This window comes from Mobula hypostoma, chromosome 15 (genome assembly GCF_963921235.1).
Source record: "Mobula hypostoma chromosome 15, sMobHyp1.1, whole genome shotgun sequence".
In the NCBI taxonomy this organism is placed as follows: domain Eukaryota; kingdom Metazoa; phylum Chordata; class Chondrichthyes; order Myliobatiformes; family Myliobatidae; genus Mobula; species Mobula hypostoma.
In genome coordinates, this window is record NC_086111.1 from 66,261,217 (window position 1) to 66,289,020 (window position 27,804).

At 43.6% G+C, this 27,804-nt stretch overlaps 1 protein-coding gene across 1 annotated transcript in view; it reads right to left on the bottom strand.

Annotated features, from left to right (window-relative positions):
- Window positions 1–12,014: 12,014 nt before the first annotated feature.
- si:ch211-161c3.5 (uncharacterized protein C3orf18 homolog) overlaps window positions 12,015–27,804 on the bottom strand; it is a 92,392-nt gene continuing 76,602 nt past the window's right edge. The window contains exons 4-5 of the mRNA XM_063068420.1: window positions 23,147–23,273; window positions 12,015–14,999 (exon numbers count right to left, since the gene is read on the bottom strand). Coding sequence (XP_062924490.1) covers window positions 14,919–14,999; window positions 23,147–23,273 — 208 coding nt within the window. The 3' untranslated portion in view covers window positions 12,015–14,918. The remainder of the gene's footprint in view (window positions 15,000–23,146; window positions 23,274–27,804) is intronic.

Consider the following 27,804-nt stretch of genomic DNA (forward strand, 5'->3'; position numbering starts at 1 on the left):
AATTGGAAGGTAAACCCTTCCCCCTTGTAAAACATCTTGATTACAATTCAGATCAGAACCAAGGTACCCATCTTATGATTGCTTAGGGACGTTATCAAGTCATCTACTTGCATCCCCGGAGCTCATCTTCAGGAACACGAGGAAATCTGCAAATGCTGGAAATCCAAACAATACACACAAAATGCTGGAAGAACTCAGCAGGGTGGACAGCATCTATGGAAAAGAGTACAGTCAAAGTTTCGGGCCGGGTCTCAGCCTGAAATGTCAACTGTACTCTTTTCCATAGATGTTGCCTGGCTTGCTGAGTTCTTCCAGCATTTTGTGTGCGGTGCTCATCTTCAGGAACAGTTTTCCCTTGAAAAGTGGACAAGACACGGCTGCTGACAGAAAACTGATGAGAACTACATTTCACCCTGATTCCTCCCAAAATGCTGGAGGATCCAGCAAGTCAGCCAGCAGGGGAATAAACAGTTGATGTTTCAGGCCAAGACCCTTCAACAGGACTGGAAAGGAGAGCAGTCTCCCCCGTAGATGCAGCCTGACTTGCTGAGTTCCTCCAGCAGTTTGAAAGTTTTACTCAAGATTTCCAGCATCGGCAGAACTCCTTGTGTTCCCCTGATCCCTAAATTACCGAGGTGTTCATGACCCAGTCTCGATACAGCAGAGGTGGTAATTATACTCATTTGTACGTCAAGATGGCAAACTGTCGCATTTATACTAAAGGAAGGGGAAGAAGGACAATGGGCCCAAGGTTAGCTTGAACCCAGTAGAATCTTGTACCTATCAGTGGTCATCCCAACATGATCATTTCTTCCCTCAAACCGCAAGTGGTGGATCCCTAGCTGGGTCGTTCACCAACTGATGACTCCTGGTGATCTCCCTGGGTCGGCAAAGCAGAACAGTCAGTCTCGCTAGCCCCACTGGGGGCTGTGAGACGATGCTGTCTCTCCTAACCACCACCCAACCCAGCGGGCAATCGAGGACCTCCAACCCTCCCCACGCACTCTTGACAGTGCTGACGAGGAGCAGTTGTCAGTCACACACTCCCCCTGTTTTATGTGTGACTAATGGTGTGAAAAAATGGAAATAGCGGCTTGTCATTTTTTTTTAGCCTTCACTTCCTGGGGCTGAGTTTGAGCTTTGGTGCAGGTGCACTGTTCAGTGGTAACCACGGACGGTTAGCCGGTTAACAAAAAAAAAATGCTAACTGCTTTCAGACTGTGGGTAGTGCAGAGGATGGGGACCCTACCACTGGTTACCCTAGCCTCTATTATTGTAACAAGTTGTATACTAACTCCATGATTTCATTTAAAAGGGCAATGCTCAACCAGGATGCCAGGATATTGCATTTGTTCTGTTTCACCTGATTGAAATGCACTGGGTACGTTTACCACTTGAAGAACTGTGCGGGGAGAAATTGATATTCACGTACAAAACTACAGGAAGAACTCAGCAGGTCAGGTAGCATCTATGGAGGTGAATGAACAGTCATCTTTTTGGGCCAAGCACAGTAGAGGCTCTCTCGTACTAACCGTTTCCACCCTGTGAAAGAGACTCTGGCGCGACTATTTATTGCCCTCCATAAATACTGCCTGGCTTGCGGTATTCCTCCAGCATTTTGTATGTGTTACCCAAGATTTCCATCTTCTGCCGAAATTGGTCATCAATTGCCAGCACAAACCTTGTACACACTAGTGATGGTTAGAGTTGTACTCAGACCATTTTATATTAATGGGATCAAAGGTAACTGACAAATATTTTCTCCCTGTGCTGTTTCCTCTCTGCCAGGTTTTCTGAAGGAATTATCCCAATTTCCTCATGACACAGAAGGAGACCGTTTGGCCCATGGCATTCCCATTCTCCACTAAACTTCTCTCAGAATGTAATTCCCAAAATTTCACTCAAATTCTGCCCCTTGCTTACAGACCAGGGGTAATTTACAGTGGCCATCCTGCACGTCTTTGGGATGTGATGGGTGGGTGGGAACGGAAACCAGAGCACCCATGGTAAACCCACGCAGTCGCTGGGAGAGCGTGCAAATACCACACAGACAACATTGGAGAGCAGGACTCAACCCAGGCCACTGAGGCTGTGAGGCAATGGTCCCACTTCCTAAGCAGCTTTTCTGCTGGCAACAGTGACCCTAGTTCCCTTCCAACCTCAGGTGCTATCTGCGTGGTGTTTCCATGTTCTTCCTGCCACTGCATGGTATGATGTATGTTATTGGCTGTGTGCAATGGAGATGTTTTACTCCCCCACCCTCCTTCCCATCCAGCACATCCATGTCTCCCCCCCCCCGCCATACACTCTCCCCTGGATTTCTCTGGGTCACACCCTAGGCTGGTTCCTGCCACCATGAGGGAGCGTGTCTTAACCTACAATGATCTGATCTTTTAAACCAGGGAGCCCTTTGGCTGGGCTGTGTGTGGGTGTCTAGATTCTAGAGGCAGCAAATCAGTGCGGGGGTGGGGAAGACATGTGTCTTTGAAGCTTCTCTGAGGTTAGAAGGTGGAGGAGAATTATTTAGAGGTTCCCTCCATGAGGACCAGTGTAGATAGAAAAGGAGGAAGCATCTTACATTTAGAACACAGAACAGTACAGGCCCTTTGTCCCAGTGTTGTGCCAACCTTTCTACTTACTCCAACATTAACCTAACCCTTCCCTGCTACATAGCCCTCTATTCTTCTATCATCCATGTGCCTATCTAAGAGTTTTTTTTAAATGCCCCTAATGTATCTGCCTCTGGTAGATCATTCCACACACCCACCACTCTCTGTGTGTTAAAAACTTACTCTTAAAATTTAAATTTATATGGCCACACATGTGATTCAGTCTGCCAGGTGCTGGTATAAGACCATAAAACAAAGGAGCAGAATTAGGCCATTCACCCATTGAGTCTACTCCTACAATCCATCATTTTCCTTCCCAACCCCATTTTCCTGCCTTCTCCCTGTAACTTTTAACATCTTTACTAATCAAGAATCTATCACCTTTAAATATACCCATAACCAGGCCCCCACAGCCATTTGTGGTAATGAGTATCACAGATTCACCACTCTCTGGCTAAAGAAATTCCTGGATGATTGGCATTTAGAGAGGGCAGTTTTAACCCAGGTAGCAGGGCGAGAGAACTAGGGGATCAGGTAGAAGGGTAGTTTAAACACCCCACCCAATATTACCCTTCCTCCTCTTGAGCCAAGTGTAAAATTGGTGGAGTGGCAGCCCCAGCATTCCTTGACAGGGCTTAGCCTGGGCTAGATCTGGAGACCTTTCCACAGTTGTGGATATGTGGCTATCAAACTGTTAGAGGATGAGGTTAAAAGGAGTGTGGGCTTTTAGTCTTTTTAGCAACCCTACCCTGAGCAGGCAGTTTTCTGTACCCTGCTCTTTACTCTTTGAGGGAGGAGAATGGGCATCATCTGTAGAGGAGCTGGGTTAAGTCACTCAGGAGAACAAGCCAGCAGCCTGCCTACTGAGGGACTCTTAAGCAGATGGATGGGTTGCCAAGTAAACAGCTGGCTCAAACCAAATGGCAACCCTTATGCAATTAACCAAAACGACTTGTAACTTTCGGACAACCGTTCACTTTAATGTCCCGAGTTTATACGATCTGGATGGATTCGTCCAAAAGGGCAGGGGAAACAGATTCGTCAGTAACTTTAAATAAGGATTTGGAAAAGTACTTGAAAATAAAGGATTTACAGGCCCATGAGGAGGGAGGGTAGAGGTGCTGAGCTAACAGCTTTCAAAGCAGACGTGATAGACCAAATGGCCTTTTGTACTCCCTGATGCTAGATTTCTAAAGTTTAAAGAGAAAAAGATTAAGAGTAGCCTCATTTGTCACGTGTACATTGAACCATACAGTGAAATATGTTGTTTGCATCAATGACTAACAGTCCAAGGAGGTGCTGTGGGCAGCCTGCAAGTGTTTCCATGGTTCTGAGCACCTATATAGCATGCCCACAATTTACTAAACCTAACTACAGTACCTATAAAATTTGATTGTTTTTTGCAAGAACAGTACAGTGCAATACATAAAATTACTCTAGTTTTGTGCAAAAGTCAGGCACCCTAGCTATATACAGTGCCTATAAAAGGTATTCACCCCACTTGGAAGATTTTGTGTTTTGTTGTTTTACGATGTTGAATTACAGTGGATTTAATTTGGCTTTTTGACACTGATCAACAGAAAAAGAATCTTTTTGATCAAAGTGAAAACAAATTTCTATAAATTGGTCTGAATTTATTACAATTATTAAACACAAAGTAATAAACTGCATAAGTTATCACCCCCTTCAAGTCAGTATTTAGTAGAGGCACCTTTGGCAGCAATTATAGCCTTCAGTCTGTGCGGACAGGTGTCTGTCTGCTTTGTACATCTGGACACTGCAATTTTCCCCATTCTCCTTTACAATCAAGCTCTGTCAGATCACATGGGGATCGTAAGCAAACAGCCCTTTTCAAATCCAGCCACAAATTCTCAATTGGATTGAGGTCTAGACTCTGGGACTTGTTCTCTCCAGGACATTAAGTTTGTGTTTTTAAGCTGTTCCTGTGTAGCTTTGGCTTTATGCTTGGGTCATTGTCTTGCGAGAAAACAAATCTTCTCCTGAGTCGCAGTTCTCTTGCAGACAGCATCAGGTTTTCCTCCAGTATTTCCTGGTATTTTGCTGCATTCATCTTCACAAGCCTTCCAGGGCCTGCCTGCAGTGAAGCATCCCCACAGCATGATGCAGCCACCACCATGCTTCATGTTAGGGATGGTATGTTTTTAAATGATGTGCGATATTTGGCGTAAGCCAAACATAGCCTTTAGTCTGACAGCCAAAAAGCTCAATTTTGGTTTCATCAGACCATAGAACTTTCTCCCAGTTGACTTCAGAGTCTCCCACATGCCTTCTGGAAAACTCTAGCTGAGATTTCATGTATTTTTTTTTCAACAACGGCTTTCTCTTTGCTACAGTCCCATAAAGCTGCAACTGGTGAAGTACCCGGGCAATAGTTGTATGCGCAATCTCTCCCATCTCAGCCACTGAAGCTCGTAACTCCTCCAGAGCTGTCATAGATCTCTCGGTGGCTTCCCTCACTAGTCCCCTTCTTGCACAGTCATTCAGTTTTAGAGGACGGCCTACTGTAGGCAGATTCACAGCTGTGCCATATTCTTTCCATTTCTTGATGATTGACTTAACTGTACTCCAAGGGATATCCAGCGACTTTGAAATTTTCTTGTATCCATCTCCTGACTTGTGCTTTTCAATAACCTTTTCACAGAGCTGCTTGGAGTGTTCTTTTGTCTTCATGGTGTAGTTTTTGCCAGGATACTGACTCACCAGCAGTTGGATCTGCCAGATACAGGTGTATTTTTACTACAGTCAATTGAAACACCTTGACTCCAAAAGTCTCCAAAAACAGATCTCTATTTAACTAATTATGTGACTTCCAAAACAAACTGGGGGCACCAGTGATGATTGGGTGTGTCGTATTAAAGGGGGGGGGGGTGAATACTTATGCAATCAATTATTTTGTGTTTTATATTTGTAATTAGTTGAGATTACTTTGTAGAGATCTGTTTTCAATTTGACACAAGAGTCTTTTTCTGTTAATCAGTGTCAAAAAAGCCAAATTAAATCCACTATGATCCAATGTTGTAAAACAATAAAATGCAAAACCTCCGGGGGGGGGGGGCGGGGTGACTACTTTTTATAGACACTGTATGTATCTTTGGAATATGGGAGATAACTAACACAGTCACAGGGAGAATGTACAAACTCCTTACAGACAGTGGTAGGAATTGAACTCCAATTACTGGCACTCTAAAATGGTTCACTAGCCAAAATGTAAATGGCTGATTTCATACTGGAAGTCAATTAATGCCCTCTCATTTAAGAGGTACAGTTTTAATTTTGCTTGGACCCATCATTTGATACATGGAGCAGTGGCTAGAGTTAGTTGTGTTATTTTCCAACACCACCTCTTGCTACTGTTATCAGATGTCTGAGGGTAAACCAGTCACCCAACCAATCATTTCACATAAGTGGGCATTGTCTAGGGAGAAACGATGAGGATGCTAGCGTGAGGCACATTGTAATTGCGGATGAGGGGAGCAGTCTATCGATTATAGTGGGCTATACAGGTCAGTGTGGCACACCTGGAGTTGAAGTGCTCACAGGTATTGAAGTAAAGCAAGGATTTCAGCAGGTTGTGGTGGGCTGTAAGCCATTGATAATGGAGGAGTTTAGAGACAGAAACTGATGTTAGTGCATGCACGAGAGACTTGCAAATGGCCCAATTTTGTTCCTGCGTCATATGATCTTACCTGAAAAATTATTCATCTAAAAACTAATTTTACATTCCCCAATACCAAACGGTTGAGGAAAACCTGGCAAGAGAAGGTTTTAATAAATTAAACGTGCCTCTTCAAAACTTGACATAAACACAATTTTCAGTCAGCCTCTCCAGAACAGGCTCGGACTTGAACTCCCGGCAACCCTGGATGGAGCAATGCCCTTCGCTCTCCTGTGAAAACGGCCTCGTTCACCTCCCTCACTCACGCCGCGTGCAGGATCTGTTTACTACCTCTGAGGTGATGCTGTTGTTATTTTTATATATAAAAAAATAAATGTTGCCAGTCCTCGAATTACCTCAGCAACCACAAAGTGTCGCAAGGAAATGATGAATTAATTACGAAATGCACTGAAAGAGATGGAACAACATTAGAATTGAGATATATATTTTGGGAGATAATTTTGTATGTCTGTTCCTCTACAGTGTATGATTCAGAAATGAAGTTTTTTAAGCCTTTTTTCTGGTTTTTGTCTTTATATCATCTTTAATAAAACTATATTCCTTTGTACTGCAGAGCATTCTCTGTTTTATTTTCACACATGTACTTCACCTTTATTAAAAATGTTAGTGAGTTTTACGAAAGTAGTAGTTCAGATAGTGTGAGAATCATTTCATTTTCCCATTGAATATGTATGTATCTTGCCTCAATGTTTTCATTTACTGTGTTGGTCACAATGCTCCTTCTTTGTTCCTACTGCCATTACACCACTGGCGTTTAGAGCAGCAATGAAGGTCTTCCATCTCTGGTGGTGTTCAGGGCTTCCTTCATCAGGGCAGTAGCTCGGCTTTCACTACTTGTCAGTCATGCAAGTCCTGGGGAAAACTCAGGAATACTGTTGCTCTCAGCTGTAGAAAGATCCTTCATTTCTCTTTCTGGTCCAGTTTTGTTTGACCAGTCAGGGTTGTTAGCCCTGAGCTGAGCCCCCTGAACCTGGAGGACCAGTGGACCACTCATAGTCTGGCCTCTACCCTTTCAGCTGTTTGGCATGGGTGACCCTACCAAGAGCCAAAGCCCTGACTCCAGCTAACATAGCTCTCTGGGTCACCGAGGCACGCAAGCCCTCAAATCTTACGACAAGGTTGTGGTCCTCTTGGAGGTCCTTCACTGTTGGGGCGTCTAAATCCAGCAACTCCCTACACAACCGTATTAATTATTCAATCAATTAATTAATTAGTGGTAAAATGTGCAGCAGGCCCTTCCGGCCCAATGAGTCATACCGCCCACAAAACCACCTTTTGTTGGTTGAGGTCATCCATGGATGTTGCATCCTAGCTGTCAACATGACAGGGCAGTACGATATGGAGAGCAAACTGTTGTCCACGCAGCAGGCTCCCCCTCTCCCCAAAGGAACGGCAGAGACCGTAACAGATTGGCACCAGTGGCGTCACAGGAGTTGCCAGTCAAAGTTGAACTTGATCCAGGACTGTCTTAGGGACCCCATCTCCAGGTTTTTCCTCGGGGGTTTACTCCTGAAACCCCATGAGTGGGTATAACTGCAAGGTAGTAGAGGTTTGAGATCAGAGTTTTCTGTCAAGATGCAGCCAAACACAGCTGACAAGCCCCACCTGCCCAGAGCGACTGGGTTAAAGTGCTAGTAACCCACCTTTGCAACCTCACCCGTCAGTAGAAAGAGTTACACTGGGCTTAGTAGCTAAGCCACGTGTGAAAGCCAGGAGTTCGACATGGTTGTCAGAGGCTAGCTGAAACACATGCCATTGGGAACATTTAATAGGTAGTGGAGCTTATTCCCACTACATCCCCCAGCTATGACAACCTTAAAGAATCAAAACACCTATTTAACCCTAGCCTAAAACAGGACAAATTACAATGTCCAATTAACCTACCAACCAGTACATCTTCGGACTGTGGGAGGAAACAGGAGCACTCAGAGTAAGCCCTTACACTCAGAGAGAGTACAAACTTCATGCAGATGGCGCCTGAAATGAACTCCAAACTCTGACGCCCTAAGGGCATTGCACTAACCACTATACTACCGTTTCACCAGTCTGGCAGCAGTTCTGTTGTGGGCATTAAAGGTTGTGTGGCAGTGCCACATCCACACCCATGATGAAAATGGGATTACCATTGAGACTTACAGCACAGAAACAGGCCCATCTGCCCATTGTGTCCATGCTGACTATTCATACTAACCCCGTATTAATGCTATTTTTCTTTCATCCATGTGCCTATCGGAATCAGGTTTATTGTCACTGGCATAGGTCATAAAATTTGTTTTGCGGCAGCAGTACAATGCAACGTATAATAAAATATAAATTACATTAAATATATACATCATCATCATCAGGTGCCATACCCAGATTGAGCTTTGACTGCCATGATCCACACACTCATCTTTCGGGTCAAGTGGGTCAATTCATTGGTATTCATTTCCAGTTCTTCTGGCTGCTGTCTCCATCATCATTTGTCTTTGCCTTCCTCTTGCTTTCTTCCCTCAATCTTCCCCATAATTACCGTGCATTCTAACTCCTCTTTCCTAATCACATGTCCAATGAAGTTACGTTGTCTTTTCATGATCTCATACATTATTTCTCTTTTTGTGCTTGCTCTATTCATGACATCCTCATTAGATATTCGTTTCATCCATATTCTTTGCATCCTCCTCAAAAACCACATCTCTGCTACTTCAATTCATTTCCTCATGTTACGAGATATTGTCCAACATTCTGATCCATGTAACATAACTGGATAAACGTAACATTTCAGTACTCTGAGGCGGGTTGTCATGCCTAGTTGAGTATTGGTCTTTATACTCTTCATTCTCGTAAAGGTGTCTTTTGCTATCCCTATTCTTCTTTTGATGCCCATGTCGCACCTGCCATCTGATGTCACTCAGCTTCCTAAGTAGCAAAAATATATATATAAAATCTTTAAAAAGAGAGAAAAAATTATCAAGGTAGTGTTCATGGACACACTGTCCATTCATAGATCTGATGGTGGAGAGGAAGAAGCTGTTCCTGAAACATGTGTATGTGTCTTCAGGCTTCTGTACCTCCTCCTCGATGGTAGCGATGAGAAGACAGCATGTCCTGGTTGATGAGGGGCCTTAATCATGGATGCCACCTTTTTGAGGCATTACCTTTTGAAGATGTCCTCAGTGTTGGGGTGGTTAGTGCCCATGATGGAGCTGCCTGAATTTACCACTTTCTGCATCTTTTTTCAATCCTGTACAGTGGACCTTCCATAGCAGACAGTGATGCAATCAGTTACACTGCTCTCCGTTACATCTGTAGAAATCTGTGAGTGTCATTGGTGACGTATCAAGTCTCCTAAAACTCCTCATGAAATGTAGCCACTGTTGTGCCTTCTTTGTGATTCCATCAATCTCTTGAGTCAGGATAGATCTTCAGAGATGTTGACACCCGGAAACATGAAACTGCTCTCCCTTTCTCACTCAGTGAGAAGTGTTGTGTGTTCCCTCAACTTGTCCTTCCTGAAGTCCACAATCAATTCCTTGATCTTACTGTCGTTGAGTGCAAGACTGTTGTTGTGACAACACTCAACCAGCTGATCTATCTCACTCCTCTGTGCCTCCTTGTCATCATCTGAAATTTTGCCAGCAATGGTTGTGTTGTTGGCAAATTTATAGATGCTGTTGGAGCTATGCCCAACCACACAGTCATGGGTGTAAAGTAGAGCAGTGGGCTAAGCACACATCCTTGATGTGCCCCAGTGTTGATAGTCAGCGAGGAGTTTGTGTTGAATGCTGAACTGAAATCAAGTAGCCTGATGTAGGTATTATTATCATCCAGGTAATTCAAGGCTGCAAGGAAAGCCATTGAGATCGCATCCACTGTGTACCTATTGTGGTGATAGGCAAATTGCAGTGGGTCCAGGTCCCTACTTACGCAGGAGTTGATTCTGGCCACGACCAACCTCTCAACACACTTTATCACAGTAGATTTGTGTGCCACTGGTTGATAGTCACTGAGGCAGCTCACCCTGCTCTTCTTGGGTACTAATAATAGTTGCCCTTTTGAAGCAGATGGGAACCTCCGACTGCAGAAGTGAGAGATTGCAAGTGTCGTTGAATATTTCTGCCAGCTGGTTGGCACAGGTTTTCAGAGCCCTACCAGGTGCACCATCAGGGCCTAATGCCTTGCAAGGGTTTACCCTCTTGAAAGATGTTCTGATGCCAGCTTCCAAGACAGAGATCACAGGGTCACCAGATGCTGCAGGGATTCACACAGGTATAGTTTTACTCGCCCTTTCATTTCAGCTGTAGTACTGAAGCCCTGTACTCCAGCACTCACTGCGCTTGCGGGACAAGCTCTTCTGGTAAAGTTGCAACACTGGCATCTCTGCAATAAAGAGGAAAGTGTCGAAGGGTGCCATGTCCTCAAAAGCAGGCATATTGAGTTCATCTAATTACAACCTAATTAGTTTATCCTCAGTCTTCAGTATATCATCAACATTGCTATTAAGCAACACTTACCTAATACCTTACTAATCAATGGTCACCTTGGGCTTTGCTCAGAATCAGGTTTATCATCACTGACATCTGCCTTGAAATGTGTTGTTATCTAATAGGAGTACAGACTCAGATTCATTTACTTAACACATGTACATCGAAACATACAGTGAAATGTGTTGCTTACATTAACAAAGAACACAACCCAAGGATGTACTGGGGGAAGCCCACAAGTGTCGGCACGCATTCCTGCGCCAACATAACATGCCCGCAATGCTCAGCAGAACAACACAGAACACAACAACAACAGCAGCAAAACAAGCCCATTTTCTCCCTCCCACCTACCCACGTATACAGACAGTCCTCCAACCCAATGGCAGACCTCCAGCCTCCAGGCATTGGCCACTGGACTTCAACTTTTAGACTTCTGGTTGACTTTCAGGCTTCAATCTTCAGTACTGATCCCAGACTAGCCAATGACAGAATTCCAGTCCTGTGACCTACTGACCTGAGACAGACCAACATCCACGAATGTCACTTGTCACCCATCCGCATCGCTGACATTCAGAGGCCTAGACTCCAGCCTGACCTCTAACTCCTTCTTTCCTTGAACCTAACCCTAACCTGATCCCTAACTCCCCATGCTCTTCCAAAGACCATCCTTACGAACTTAGAAAACTACAGGACCTGAACGACAATCTCTATGGAGACCACAGCTTGGCAGCATCTTAACTGGTCACTATATGTTACAATAAAAATAAAAATAAATATAGTGTGAAAGAGGAACAGTGCAGTAGTGTTGAAGGGTTCATGGACCGTTTGGAGATCTGATGGCAGAGGGGAAGAAGCTATTACTAAATCATACATTTCACAATGGACTTCACTGGAACTTAAGAACCCACTCAGCACGTAATTATAACCACACAGTGGGCTGAAGGAGCAGCAACCAATCTGCTGAAGGAACTCAGCAGGTTGTGCAGCGTCTGCGGGAGAAAAGGAATTGTCAATGCTTCGGGAGCTGTCGATGATTCCTTTACCCCCACAGAAGCTGTTCGATCTGCTGAGCTCCTCCAGCAGATCGTTTGTTTCTCCAGCCTCCTGAAGAGCTAATTTCATGCTGAATGACCATGAGTAAGGAAAGATTAATTCCTGATAAACCAGATACAGATATTGCACGGTCCAAAGTACACCAATAACACACTTAAACAAGACAACGTCACAAGATTAACCTTAGATTTATTTAATACTGGAAGATACACTGACTTAAATGTACTGAAGGTAAATGAGTAAAGAGGATTTACAAGAACAAAGCTGAGATATGCAAGTCTAAACCATGTACCACTTTGTCTCTGTGGATACTTGGGCTGTGCTTTGCTGCAATAACACAGTGATTTCCCTCAGGGCTGTGACATAACATGGAGAAGTACAGACAGCCCAGTTTGTAAGGGGGGCATATATAGAGTGTTGCAGCATCTCCCCAGCATTGTCACACATTGGTCCTCTTGTCATCTGCTGCCTCCCCCACCTCTTCTGCTAGCCCACCCTCTGAAATACTCTCCACCCTGGCCAGCACAGGCTTTTCCTACAGGGTTTTGCATCTGGGAAGTGGAGACCAGAACATGGATGCAATTGTAGAGCCAAAAATAAGTTCTTGGCCATGGGTCTTCTGGTTGCTTCTGCTGATCATCAAAGGCTAGCACTAACTACCAGTGAAAGAGTGGCCTTTGAGGCTCAACGTCGATGTTTGTGGATCTCTCCTCTTTTTGGATCTTCAACCCTGGTTTGATGAGCTGCCAGTAACTTCCATCTGGAGATTGGGCCAGTGAGATACCAACAGAGGCCCTGAAGGAAGTGGGCTGATGGGTTTAGGGGCAACTGTGACAGCCAGCAGTCATCAAGGGTGGAAGTCTGATTGAATAAGCCACCAGCTCTCAGCCTTGGTCCTCATGGGAAAAACAGCAGCCAATTTGTATGCGGCAACTGCGTTAACTGCAACTAACGAAGTACAAGAGCTGCGGTGGGTGGAGAGGTGGCTCACCACCATCTTGCTAAGGGCATTTGGGGATGGAGAGTAAATCCTGTCCCTGCCAGCAACCTTAACATTCAACAAGAATAACAAATTTCAAAAGGCAGTGGTATAACAGTGCAAGATAGATCTTGGGAATTGATGTTGTTGTTAGATTGTCTAAAATTACTTCTCAATGTCTTGAATTGATTTCATCAAATTCTATCACATTATGCATTTATGTAGCGCCTTTAAGATTTCAACATGTCCCAACTGATGTGCAGTCACTGTTGCAATTTGGGAAATGCATTCACCATGTTACACACACTGAGCTCCAACAAGCAGCAATGTGATAATGAGCAGACTATCTAGTTTAACAAATGAGGAATAAATGTAAATAAATATAGCCCAGGACTTGGGATAACTTGTTGTCATGTGTGGATGGAATCTTGCTTTAAAGTCTCACGCAGCCTGACTGCTGTGCACTCCCTAGCACATCAGCCTGGGTTTTAACACTCAAGATGCTACAGTCAGTCTTGAACCCATGAACCTCTGACCAGAGGCAGGAGTCCTATTGTAATGTGGCCACAATATATATGCTGCCAGTGAACTATGCACATCACCGATAATAAGCCCCAATAAAACTAGTTATTGGAAATAAAATGACAAATAAAGATTAAACATTTTTCCCTAATAAAGGAAAGCAGTTTTAAGCTTATTTTTTTTTTGATTATTATGAGAGATACGGCACGGTAACAGGCCCTCCCAGCCCAATGGGCCCACACTGTCCAACCACACCCATGTCACCAATTAATCTACAGCCCCATACATCTTTGGAATGTGGGAGGGAACTGGAGAACTAGGAGAATACCAACACGGTCGTGGGGGGAACATGCACACTCCTTACAGACAGAATCAAAACCACTGACGCTGTAATAGAATTATGCTACCATGCCGCCGGCTAAAAGAATTTGATGAAATCAGTTTGGGAAGGATTCTGGCTACATCCACAGAATTCTTGTGTATGGGCTGTTCAAACATCTTTGCTCAGAATTGAATTGGGTGGGCCCTGGTGAAATGTGTGCCAATCGGTATGGTACTGTTCTCTCGACTTGGGTGTAGTTGTGTTGTAAATGGCAGCAGAAGGAGTGGTTCCAGATAGAAAGGACAGGGGCAATTGAAGGAAAGAGAGAAGACAAATGAAACAGCAGCCTGCGCTGTTTTTGTGCTGGCTGGAAGATGCTGCTGTGTTTTTAATCAGCTGGTGTTAGGGAAAGAGGGATATCAGTCAGACCTGGGGAAGCGGGACTAGCTTAGATGGGCATCAGCATGGACAAGTTGGGCTGGAGGGCCTGATTTTGTGCTGTATCATACGATGGTCGGAGCAGTTATGCAGGCTTGCTTTTGCCATAGTAGTGGTAGAGTGAATCAACCTTTCATTTCTTGAACCAATCTGCACAACCTTAATCACTGCCTCAGTATAGCAACACTATGAACACTCTGCACTACAATGTCCTAAGTGTGTTCTTTCTTGTATCACTTACATTTAATTTATATTTTTTTGTGAATGTTGTATCTCTAGTTCTGTATCTGTGATGCTGATGCAAGTAAGTTTCTCATTCCACCTGTGCATATACATGACAATAAACTTGACTTTTACTTTGATGGTTGTGCCAGAGTTGGACAGTTTGCTGCTCCTATCAACCACCTGCCGGTCAGGGTAGGTCGAGGGCAAAGGTTCCCAACCTTTTTTATACCAGAGAGCCTTACCATTAACTGAAGGATCCGTGGACTCCAGTTTGGGAACCCCTGGTTTAGGGATTGTCGCAACCGGAGAGCGGGGACAGAGGCGTGGAGGGAGGCGAGCAGGCCAGGTAACAATCCAAGGTGGATGAAATGAGATACTAAGCGGACGAGTGAAGCCCATCTCATCCTCGTTGGAACCAGTCCAATGTGCCCACTTGCCTTCAAAAAACCCTCTCTTGAAATTTAAGTGCACAAAATTACCCCCGAGTGGCCAGGTTTCGACATCCAGAAAAGGGGAGACAAAGCAGGCATCCATAGGAATGTACACATGACTGGAGGTGCACACGTGACCACTGGGGTGTTGTCCATCAGCACTGGAGCTCAAGTATTGTTCAGGCATTAATGGCATTAGCTACATCTGTGAACACCAGTCTGCTGGGCCTCTGCAACAATCCTTGACTTGGCATCAAGATCTGGAAAAAGAAACATAGAAGTGAGTAACCTCCTGGAATTCACCTGTCCTTCTGGATCTTCCAGTGTCAGAGTCACTCGCCAAGTTTCAACGTCTAAGACATAAGAAACCTTTTGCACTGACCTTAGCTTCTTTCAGTTCCTCTCTCACAATGGCAGCACATTTCAATGGAAGCTGCTGGCTCACTCTGTTGTGTCCTTTACTCACCCATTTCCCAAAAGATCCCAAGATATATTGTCAGAATCAGATTCAGTTTTAATATCACCAGCATATGCTATAAAATTTGTTGTTATGCAGGTAGCAGTACATTGCAATAATAATAAGCTGTTAATTACAATAAGAGTACATAAAAGGTTAAATTAAATATGTAGTGCAAAAAATTAGTGAGATAGTATTCATGGGTTCAATGTCCATTCAGAAATCTGATTACAGAGGGGAAGAAGCTGTTCCTGAATCGCTAAGTGTGTGCCTTCAGGCTCCTGTCCCTCCTCCCTGATGGTAGCAATGAGAAGAGGACACATGTTGTATTATACTTGGGAGTATTGTGTTCAGTTGTAGTTGCTTCGTTATAGGAAGGATGTGGGAGTTTTAGAGAGGGTGCAGAGGAAATTTACCAGGATGCTGCTTGGGGTAGAGAGAATGTCCTATTAGGCCATTAGACCATAAGGCACAGGAGCAGAATTGGGCCATTCAGCCCATTGAGTCTGCCCTGCCATTTCATCATGGCTGATTCCGGATCCCACACAACTCCATACACCTGCTTACTCGCCACATCCTTTGATGCTCTGACCGATCAGGAAACTATCAACTTCCGCCTTAAATATATCCGTGGACTTGGCTTCCACCACAGCCCGTGGCAGAGCATAGGATAATTTGATCGTGCTTGGGCATTTTTCTTTGGAGCAAAGGAGGACGAGAGGTGACTTTATAGAAGTGTATAAGATGACAAGAGTCATAGATATAGTGGACAGTCAGAAACTTTCTCCCAGGACAGAAATTGCTAATACGAAGATGTATAATTTTAAGGTGAGGAAAGTATAGGAGGGATGTTAGAGGTACGTGTTTTTTTTTACACAAAGAGTGGTGGGTCACCTAGGTCATGCTCTCTTCTCGTTGCTGCCATTAGGAAGAAGGTAAAGGGTCCTCAGGACACACACCACCAGGTACAGGAGCAATTACTACCCTCAACCGTCAGGCTCTTGAACCAAAGAGGATAAACTTCACTCAACTTTACTAGCCCCATCATTGAACTGTTCCTGCACAAACATGCTTTTGGAAATGGCGCTTTCCATAGAGATCTAAACACAGCCCTGATCACAGTTATACCTAAGCCCGGGAAGGACTCCTTGGAGTGTGCCAATTACGGTCCATCTCCTTGATAAATGCCGACCTCGATATTTTCCAAAGTCTTAGCCAGTAGACTTGAGACAGTAGTTGGGAAAATAATTAGCCCAGATCAAACAGGCTTTATCAGGGGGCATCTCACATCTGATAATATTCACCGGCTCTTACACATACTGAGTGCAACACATAAAATCCCACCTGCCTGTGGCCTGCTATTTCTAGATGCTGAAGAAGCGTTTGATCACCTTGAATAGCCATATCTTTGGAGAGCTCTAAAAGAATTTAAGTTCAGCAATAAATTTATCAATATGATTCAAACACTGTATGCTAATCCTTCAGCCCAGGTATGTGTGGGAGGAGGTTTCTCAGAGTTATTTGACATAGGACAGGGCACACGACAAGGGGACCCTTTGTCTCCTTTAATTTTTACTATATCTATTGAACCACTTGCACATTTAATTAGCAACTCTCCTCGGATCTCCCTGTTTCAATAGGTACAACATCACACTCAATATCACTTTACGTGGACGACACGCTAGTTTATATGGTTAGTTCAACAAACCCTCCCCTATGTTTTAAAAACACTGGAGCAATTTGGGTTTCTTTCAGGATACAAAGTTAATTTGTCAAAATCAGCAATGATGCTGATTAATACGAATAAAAGTAAGGTGTCTCTCCCTCCCCAGATTAAGGTTACAAATGAGGTCCTCTACTTGGGTATTATAGTTAATACTTCCCTATCATCTATGGGTAAAACAAATTACTCTTTAATTCTGAAAAAAATAGAAGACGATATTAATAGATAGAGACACCTGCCAACATCAGTCCCGGCCCGTATATTGGTCATTAAAACGAACATCTTACCCCGCATTGATCAGCTCAATGATCCCACTTGCACCTCCAGCAGGATACTGGCAAAACCTGGACTCCTTACTAGGATGCTATGTTTGGAACGGTAAACAACCCAATATAAAATGGTCAGCTCTACAATTCAAAAAGTCGGATGGGGGATTGGCATGTCCAAATTTTAAATTGTATCACTGGGCATTTGTACTAAAAAGTCTCAGCTACTGGATGGAGGAGGATAAAGTTTCGTCCTGGAAAAATATAGAACAAGAGCTAATAGCACCAATAAGGTTGAAGGAATTTCTCCTTATAGGTACGTCTACCAAAAAATCTGATTTGTATTATGGTCCAATTTTAACCCATATGCTACAAGTGTTTAGAGCAGCAGAAAAATTCCTAAAATTTAAAAGCGTATGGTGCAAATCATCACCATTATGGAACAATAATTGTTTTCTATCTGGAGGGGAAACCATTCACTAACAGAATTTGGGAGGATAAAGGTATTACTACTCTTCAAGATATTAATGGGGCAAGTACTATCCTTAGCTTTCAAGAACTGATATCTTGATATAATATTGATAAACACTCTCTTTTCTTCAACTTTAGGGTAAGATCAGCTTGTAAAGCCTACGGCGTTCCCTGGGGGTCAGATTTAAAGGACCATCCCTTTTTAAATTGGATACAGAGTGCTCCAGGACAGATAGTGTCATATATCTACGATAAATTAAACTCCCAGAAATATATGCCCACATCAGGAATGAAAGCCTGGGATAGGGACATATCTGAATTGGGACAAGACTTAGACTGGGATGCGATTTGGGATAACACTGCCGGTGCTTTGAAAAACCCAAATCATCAGTATATACACTTGAAATTTTCTCACAGAGCATATTTAACACTGAGAATTAGACATCAAATGGGACTGGTTCCTGACCCATATTGCTCATTTTGCCCCCATGGAACCGTAGGCTCTTTTATACATGTTGTATGGGAATATCCAGGGGTTTTTGGTTTGTGGGGGAAGGTTATCAGTACTCTTACAGAACTAACAGGGGTACAATTACCAATGGACCCCGCTATACATCTTCTAAATGATGACTCCCACCTTTCCCTTACGGAAAAAACACGCAAAGTCTGGCTGGCAGGCCTGACTGCAGCTGAGAAGATTGTAGTCCAGCGTTGGAAACCTCCCCATGATATTTCAAATACTCACTGGCTTCAGATCTTTTTGGACATTTCTTACCTGGAACTTGCATCAGCAAGAGTAAATGATGCACGACCAAACACAACCTTAATGTGGTCAAATTTGATATCTAACTTAAAAGATCTTTTGTTAAAATAGGAATGCTTTGTCTGTGTATGTACTACTATTCAGTTGGTTGGTGGAGGGGAGAGGGATGGGGGGCAGAGATGAGTGGAGGGGGACGGTGATGAAGGTTGGGGGTGGCTGGGTTAAACAGTCAAAATGTAATTGGCAATTGGTTGTATTGAATGTAACTTGTTGGTGTTGCAATAAAAAATTAATAATAATAAAAAAATGTTCCCACACCCTACTAACTTTCATCTCATGTTCTCAAGATTTATTGCTTATTTATTATTGTAATTTCTTTCTTTTTGTATTTGCAGTTTGTTGTCTTTTGCACAGTGGTTGTACACCCAGTTGTTGTAGTCGTTCACCGATTCTATTATGGATTTATTGAGTAAGCCCACAAGAAAATGAATCTCAGGGTTGTATATGGTGACATATGTACTTTGATGATAAATTTACTTTGAACTTTGGTGCATGTCACTCACTGCCAGGGGTCGTGGTAGAGGCAGATGCACTCCGGACATTTAAGAAAATCTTAGATAAGAATAAACATGAGAAATTCTGCGGATGCTGGAATCCAAAGCAACACACACAAAATGCTGGAGGAACTTAGCATGTCAATCAGCATCTATGGAAATTAATAAACAGTCAAAGTTTCAGGCTGAGACCCTTATTCAGGACTACATAGGCACCTGGATGACAGAAAAATGGAAAGCTATGTGGGAGGGAAGGTTTAGATTGATCTTAGAGTAGGTTAAAAGGTTGACAAAGCATCATTGGCTGAAGAGCTGTACTGTGCTAAAATATTCCATGTTCTATGAAATCTGAGTCCATCTTGGTAGAAGAACATTTAGGATGTTCCTAGGGCTGTACTTATGTGCCAATGGTTAACCAGTTATAGAGACACGTCTTTATTTTATGGAAATGAGGACATGGTTAGGCTATTCAGCCTTGTGTTATTGTTCCACATTCCCATACCTGCACCTCTGAACCTCTGCACCACTTCTCCCACCTTAGAGATGGACTGCATTTATTTCCCCCACTTTCCTGACTGGTTAGCATAACATTTCCTTCGAGGTGATAGCATGGGATATTCTCTGGTACAGCCCTCTTAGTTTTATATTTCCAGCTGCATCAATCAACATCAGAAGTGTGAAATCAGTCATTAATCCTTTTATAATACTGTGAGAGAGTAAAGTCAACCTTGCTGTTCAAAACAAAGCAGTTGATTCAGATCATCCTATTCAGCTAAATGTACCTGTATCCTGCTGCTAATTCACATCTCAACCACACCACATTGTTTCACTGCCGATCAACACCGCAAGCCTACATTAACATCACGCTGGAGGAACTCAGGTCGGGCAGCATCCGTGGAAAAGATCGGTCGACGTTTCGGGCCGGAACCCTTCATCAGGACTAGTGAAGGGGCGGAGGCCCTATAAAGAAGGTGGGCGAAGGGTGGGAAGGAGAAGGCTGGTATGTTCCAGGTGAAAAACCAGTAAGGGGAAAGATAAAGGGGTGAGGGAGGGGAGGCAGGGAGGGGATAGGCAGGAAAGGTGAAGAAGGAATAGGGGAAAATACAATGGGTAGTAGAAGGAGGCAGAACCATGAGGGAGGTGGTAGGCAGCTGGGGGAGGGGGCAGAGTGACATAGGGATAGGGGAAGGGAGGAGGAGGGAATTACCAGAAGTTGGAGAATTCTATGTTCATACCAAGGGGCTGGAGACTACCTAGATGGTATATGAGGTGTTGCTCCTCCAACCTGAGTTTAGCCTCATCATGGCAGTAGAGGAGGCCATGTATGGACATATCTGAATGGGAGTGGGAAGCAGAGTTGAAGTGGGTGGCTACTGGGAGATCCTGTCCGTTTTAGCAGACGGAGCGGAGGTGCTCGACGTTATCAGCCTACATTATCAGCCCAACTTATAGTGTCAATTACATTCCCAGCTTTCTCTGCAAACCCACACTTTCAATCCTCACTGTCACAATTTTTGAATGCTCCATGAATCTCTTCTGCAATATTTATTTTAGTGACTTATGGCAATTTTTATGTATTGCACTGTACTGCTAGCACAAAACAACTAATTTCACAACTTATGTCAGTGATAATAAACGTGATTCTGATCCCTACTGCCAACTTACATAAATAAATGCACTCACACTGTCCCACCCACACAATGAACCATTACAGTTAATCCTCACTGCCAATTACATTAGCCCTCCACAAAACTTCAGCCAAACCTCAGGGTGCTGATCCCCACTGACAGCTCACACTTTTACATTGTTGATCTTCAAGTCAAAATCAAAGTTTATTATCAAAGCTCATATATGTCACCATGTACTACCTTAAGATTCATTTTCCTACAGGGACTTACAGGAACTAAAGAAATACAATAGAATTTGTGGGTGTACGGAATGCTCTGCCAGGGGTGATGGTAGAGGCAAATACATTAGGGACATTTAAAAAACTCTTAGACGGCCACAGGGATGATAGAAAAATGGACGGCTATGTAGGAGGGAAGGGTTATATTGATGTTAGAGTAAGTTAAAAGGCCAGCACAACATTGTGGGCCAAAGGGCCTGTACTGTGCTGTAATGTTTTATGTTCTCTGTTCCAAATATAAGATGCTCACTCCTTTATATCTACCCATGCTGGACCTCATGGAGGGAATCCCTGGACAAGTCTCTCTCCACCCTCCAACCAAGGGGGAAGTTTGAAGACACAAGCCTTCTTCGCCCTCTTCCCCCCGCACCCTCGACCTTCACCCGGACTTACTGCCTCTAGAAGGCATCCACCTACAGCCCAGCCAAAGGGCTTGTTGGTTGAAAAGATCAGATCATTGTGCATTAAGACACACTCCCTTGCGATTGCATGGACCAGCATAGGGTGTGACCCAGGAAGACCCAAAAGTCCTGTACTATGCTGAACTGTTCTATGTTCTAAGTTATGAAAAACTGTACATAAATTAAGCCTGACAAGCAACTAATGTGTATATACCACCATGAGATCCATTTTCTCACAGGCATTCATAGTAGAAAAGTAGAAAAATAATAGAATCAGAACCTGGTTTATTATCACCAGCTTATGTCATGGAATTTGTTAAATTTGCAGCAGCAGTACATGATAAACATAGGAAAAAACTGAATTACGGTAAGTATATACATGTATATTAAATAGTTGAATTAAAATAAGCAGTGCAAAAACAGAAATAAAGTAAGTAGTGAGGTGGTGTTTATGGGATTCAACGTCCATTTCAAAATTGGATGGCAGAGGGGAAGAAGATATTCCAGAATCTCTTAGTCTGCACCTCCTTCCTGATGATAACAATGAGAAGAGGGCATGTCCTAAGTGGTGGGGCTCCTTAACGATGGACGCTGTCTTTCTGAGACACTGCTCCTTGAACATACCTTGGATACTATGGAGGCTACTACCCATGATGGAGCTGACTAATTTTACAACTTTCTGCAGTTTACTTCGATTCTGAGCAGTAGCCCCCCCCCAACATCCCCCCATACCAGACAATGATGCAGTCAGTCAGAATGCTCTCCATAGTACATCTGTAGAAGTTTTCGTGTGTTTTAGGTGACAAACCAAATCTCCTCAAACTCCCAATGAAATATAGTCACTGTCTTGCCTTCTTTATAGCTGCATCAATATATTGGGATAGTCACTGTCTTGCCTTCTTTATCGCTGCATCAATATATTGGGACCAGATTAGATCCTCAGAGATAGATGCCCTGGAACTTGAAATAGCTCACTCTCTCCACTTGTGATCCCTCTATGAGAATTGGTTTGTGTTCCCTCATCTGATCCTTTCAGAAGTCCACAATCAGCTCTTTGGACTTACTATTGTTGAGTGCAAGGTTGTTGCTGTGACACCACTGAACTGATTGATATATTTCACTCCTGTGTGCTTTCTCATCGCCATCCGGAATTCTGCCAACAATAGTTGTATCGTCAGCAAATTTGTAGATGGCATTTGAGCTATGCCTAGCCACACAGTCATGGGTGTAGAGACAGTAGAACATTTGGCTAAGGACACATCCCTGAGGTGTGCCAATGTTAATTGCCAGTGAGGTGGAGGTGTTATTACCAATCCACACTGATTGTGGTCTTCTGGTTAGGAATTCCAGGATCAATGAAAAACTACACACAGAAAAGACCAACAAACAACCAATGAGCAAAAGAATAGAAAGTGTGCAACAACAAAAAAAAATGAAGTAAATAAATAATACTGAGAACATGAGTTGTGGAGGCCTTGAACGTGAGACTTTAGGTTGTGAAGTCAGTTTGAAGTTGAGGTGAGTGAAGTTATCCACACTGGTTCAGAAGCCTGATGGAGGATGGGTAACCTCTCTATGAATCCACCCAGCAAGCTGTCACTGTTAGTTCCCCTTTGCCAACTCTTACTGTCAATGCTTACTGTGTTTACCCTCAACGCTAGCACACGCATTGCCAGCTCCCTCCAGCAAACTTTACAGACAGTCCTCACACGAGGAACTCTCACTGCTTGAGTGAGCCGTTGCATGCCCTCGCAAAAGGCGCCATCTTCAGGTGATGGCTGAAGAGAAGCAAGGACAGTAAAGCCTGGGTTCGACCTCAGATCAAGTAGGTGTTTGAGATGATGTGTCCACTGCCCACCGTCTCACCTTGCTCTGTAATCCCTGTGCCGCTGCGTCTCGACCGTGGTCAAGTAGCTCCTGTTCCAGCTCGTCCTGCTCCTCGGCAGGGTCAAAGTTGTACATGGGCATCAGTTGGTGACGTAGCTTCTCAAGCCTAATGGATGGCAAAATACAACAGAGATTAGCTGCTTTATGACAGCTTTCAGAAATCAGACATTTTCCCCCGTCCTTTACAGTCCTGATGCAGGATCGTGGCCTGGAACGCTGACTGCTTATTCTTTTCCATAAACAACAGGAATTCTGCAGATGCTGGAAATTCAAGCAACACACATAAAAGTTGCTGGTGAACGCAGCAGGCCAGGCAGCATCTCTAGGAAGAGGTACAGTTGACGTTTCGGGCCGAGACCCTTCGCCAGGACTAACTGAAAGAAGAGCTAGTAAGAGATTTGAAAGTGGGAGGGGGAGGGGGGGGATACAAAATGATAGGAGAAGACAGGAGGGGGAGGGATGGAGCCAAGAGCTGGACAGTTGATTGGCAAAAGGGATATGAGAGGATCATGGGACAGGAGCCTAGGAAGAAAGAAATGGGGGAGGGGGGGAAAAACCCAGAGGATGGGCAAGGAGTCCCAGAGAGAGACAAAGGAAAGAGAGAAAAAGAATATATATATGTGTGTGTGTGTGTGTGTATATATATATATGTGTGTGTGTGTGTGTATTAAATAAATAAATAAGGGATGGGGTACAGGGGGAGGTGGGGCATTAGCGGAAGTTTGAGAAGTCAATGTTCATGCCATCAGGTTGGAGGCTACCCAGACGGAATATAAGGTGTTGTTCCTCCAACCTGAGTGTGGCTTCATCTTTACAGTAGAGGAGGCTGTGGATAGACATATCAGAATGGGAATGGGATGTGGAATTAAAAGGTGTGGCCACTGGGAGATCCTGCTTTCTCTGGCGGACAGAGCGTAGGTGTATCTCACGTTCTGATGGCCTTATGAAATGTAAAATGCTCTCTCATTAGAGGCAGCCAATGGGAAAGCAAGAAAGAAATATTCAGTCTCTCCCCCCGCCCCCATCACTCCGAATCCACCTCCCTCACACTCTCTCTCTCGCTCCATCTCTCTCATTCACTATCAGTAACTTCATCTCCCTCTCCTCTCTCTGACCATCCTCCTTCTTCCTCTACCTCTCTCTCTCCTCTCTGTCTATCCTCACTCTCTCAATCCATCTCTCCTTCCCTCTCCTTTACCATCATTCTCTCATTCCATCCCTCTATCTCATTCCATTTCCCCCTCACTCCATCTCTCTCCCCCTCTCATTCAGTCTTGTTAGATCAAAGGCAGAAGGTTCATAAGTGCTGAGAATATCAGACAAAATTTCTTGCCTGCCATTTTAACAAAAGAGTATTTTAATGACCAGCCTATTATTTGGTACTTTATCAGATATCTCTTGGAGGTACAAATATACAACATCAGTTACTTTTACTGTTATGTTTTGCAATTCCAAAACATAAAACCAATTGCAAGCAAAAAGACAGAGTTGGGAATGCATGTCTTAGTTTTGTTTTCACTTTAAGCAAGCACACACTTATGATATGCTGGCACGACGAAGAATGCAAAGGTTACATATAACCCACAATGAATTATTTAAAGGAACAAGAATGTTTAATCAAACAATATATTTACAATATTGCTCAAATATTATTGAAATATTAAATACACAACATTTCCATCGTTAATCCTCTACATTACATTATCAAAAGATTCCACCGAGTTAATTGGACGCAGTTTGCCTTTAACAAATCCAAGCTTGTTTCCCCTGAATAATACACACTTCTCCGAGTGATTGGATTGATACCAGGAGGCTGAAAATCAGAGAGAAAAGGGATCATCACAGAGTCTGAACTCCCAGGCTCGGTTGTCCTAGATTGTACACCTTTCCTGGAGAGGGATTTGAACCCACAACCCTCAAGGGAGAAAAACACGTCATATTCCATCAGGGTAGCCACCAACCTGATGGCATGAACATTGATTTCTCTAACTTCCAGTAAATTCTTTCCCCCCTCCTTTCACTCTTTTTCCATTGCCCTTGCTGGTTACCCTCCCATCCCTTCTCCTCCCTTGCCCTCACAAACTCCCTATGTAGCCCCTCCTCCTTCCCTTTATTCCATGGTCCACTGTCCACTATTGGATTCCTTCTTTTTCAGCCCTTTATCTCTTCCACCTACCCCCACCCAGCTTTTCCATCACCCCTACTACCAATCCCACCCATCCACCGTCCCCTCACCTGGTCTCACTTATCCCCTTCTAGCTTAGTTCATCAACCTCCCTCCTCCCAACTTTTTATTTCCGTGTCTACTCCTTTCAGTTCCAAACCCGATAAAGGGTTTCAGCACAAAATGTCGACTGCTCGTTACCCTCCAAAGGTGCTATAGGACCTGCTGAGTTCCTCCAGCATTCTGTGCGTGTTGGTCAATGACAAATACGATTCTCTTTTAGGGTAAAAGGAAGACACAGGACCAGTCATGTTCAGACCTGATTTCTTATGGCTTTAACATTTACCATGTCAACACTTAAAGAACATGGAACATAACTTCATAGAGAAAGTGACCAGGGCAGCATTTCTACATTCAAGAAAAATTGCAAAGATATGTTCTTTTCTGTCATGTAATGATAATGAAAAACTAATTCATGCCTTTATATCAAATAGACTAGATTACTGCAATGCACTTTTTACTGGCCTCCCAAAGCAATCTATTGACAAACTTCAACTCATTCAGACTGTCGCTGCTAGACTACTAACTAAAACCAGGATGAGGGAGCAGATACTTTATACTTTACTTTATACTTGATCATTCCCATCTTAACTACTCTGTACCTTTTAAAATTGATTTTGAAATCTTCTTACTTGTTTTTAAAGCTCTCAGTGGGCTGGGACCAGAGTATGTCATAGAATCACTTTTCTTCTATAATCTTGCTCAAACTCTCAGTTTTTCCTCCTGCTGGTCTCTTAAACTTAAACAATCTCCCTCAAGAGAAGAGTGGCACATCAATTTTTTGAACTACACTCCTAAACTATGGAACTCAATAACTAAAACTATAAGGGATTCAGACTCAGTTGGTACTATTAAATGCCAACTCAAAACTTGCTTATTTAATTTTGCTTCTAACTAACATAATTTTTTCTTTCCTTTTCATATTTGCACTTTATCCCATTATAAAGCACTTTGAACTGTATCATTTGTATAAGTAATTATAGAGCATATTTCATAAATGAAACATCTGAGGCTCAGGCAGAGGCAAGCACACTCATTTATTCTTATCATTAGTACTAGTATTATTATTAGAGAACAGTACAGCCCTTCAGCCAAAGACATTGTGCCAACTTTTTAACCTATCTCTCCTAGATAGCTCTCCAACATTTTTTTCTATCATCCATATGCCTATCTAAAAGATTCTTAAATGCCCCTAATATATCTGCCTCTACCACCACCCTCGAAAGGGTTTTACACACACCCTCCACTCTCTGTGTAAAGAACTTACGTCTGACATCACCCCTGTATTTTCCTCCAATCACCTTAAAAAGATACCAACTTGTACTAGCCATTTCTGCCCTGGGAGAAAAGCGCTGACCATCCTCTCTTGTCATCTTGTACAGGTCTTAACCTCTTTCTCTCCAAACTGAAAAACCTTAGTCGGCTCAACCTATACTCATCTCTACCACAAGACCATAAGACAAAGGAGCAGAAGTCAGCCATTCGGCCCATCGAGTCTGCTCCGCCATTCTATCATGAGCTGATCCATTCTCCCATTTAGTCCCACTCCCCCGCCTTCTCACCATAGCCTTTGATGCCCTGGCTACTCAGATACCTATCAATCTCTGCCTTAAATGCACCCAATGACTTGACCTCCACTGCCACCCGTGGCAACAAATTCCACAGATTCACCACCCTCTGGCTGAAAAAATTTCTTCACATCTCTGTTCTGAATGGGCACCCTTCAATCCTTAAGTCATGCCCTCTCGTACTAGACTCCCCCACCATGGGAAACAACCTTGCCACATCCACTCTGTCCATGCCTTTCAACATTCGAAATGTTTCTATGAGGTCCCCCCTCATTCTTCTAAACTCCAAGGTATACAGTCCAAGAGCAGTCAAACGTTCCTCATATGTTAACCCTCTCATTCCCAGAATCACTCTAGCGAATCTTCTCTGAACCCTCTAAAACGTCAGCACATCCTTTCTTAAATAAGGATCCCAAATCCTTCCGCCCATAATGGAACCATCCGCCCTGCTCTGCTGGGAGAGAAGCTGACAGCGATGCAGGTGGATGCTTTCCTGGTGTTATGGATTCTTGATTACCTGACTGGTAGACCACAGTGCGTGTGCTTGCAACACCGTGTGTCCAACAGAGTAATCAGCAGCACTGGGGCTCCACAGAGGACTGTCTTGTCTCCCTTTCTCTTCACCATTTACACCTCGGACTTCAACTACTGCACAGAGTCTTGTCATCTTCAGAAGTTTTCTGATGACTCTGCCATAGTTGGATGCATCAGCAAAGGAGATGAGGCTGAGTACAGGGCTATGGTAGGAAACTTTGTCACATGGTGTGAACAGAATCGTCTGCAGCTTAATGTGAAAAAGACTAAGGAGCTGGTGGTAGACCTGAGGAGAGCTAAGGTACCAGTGA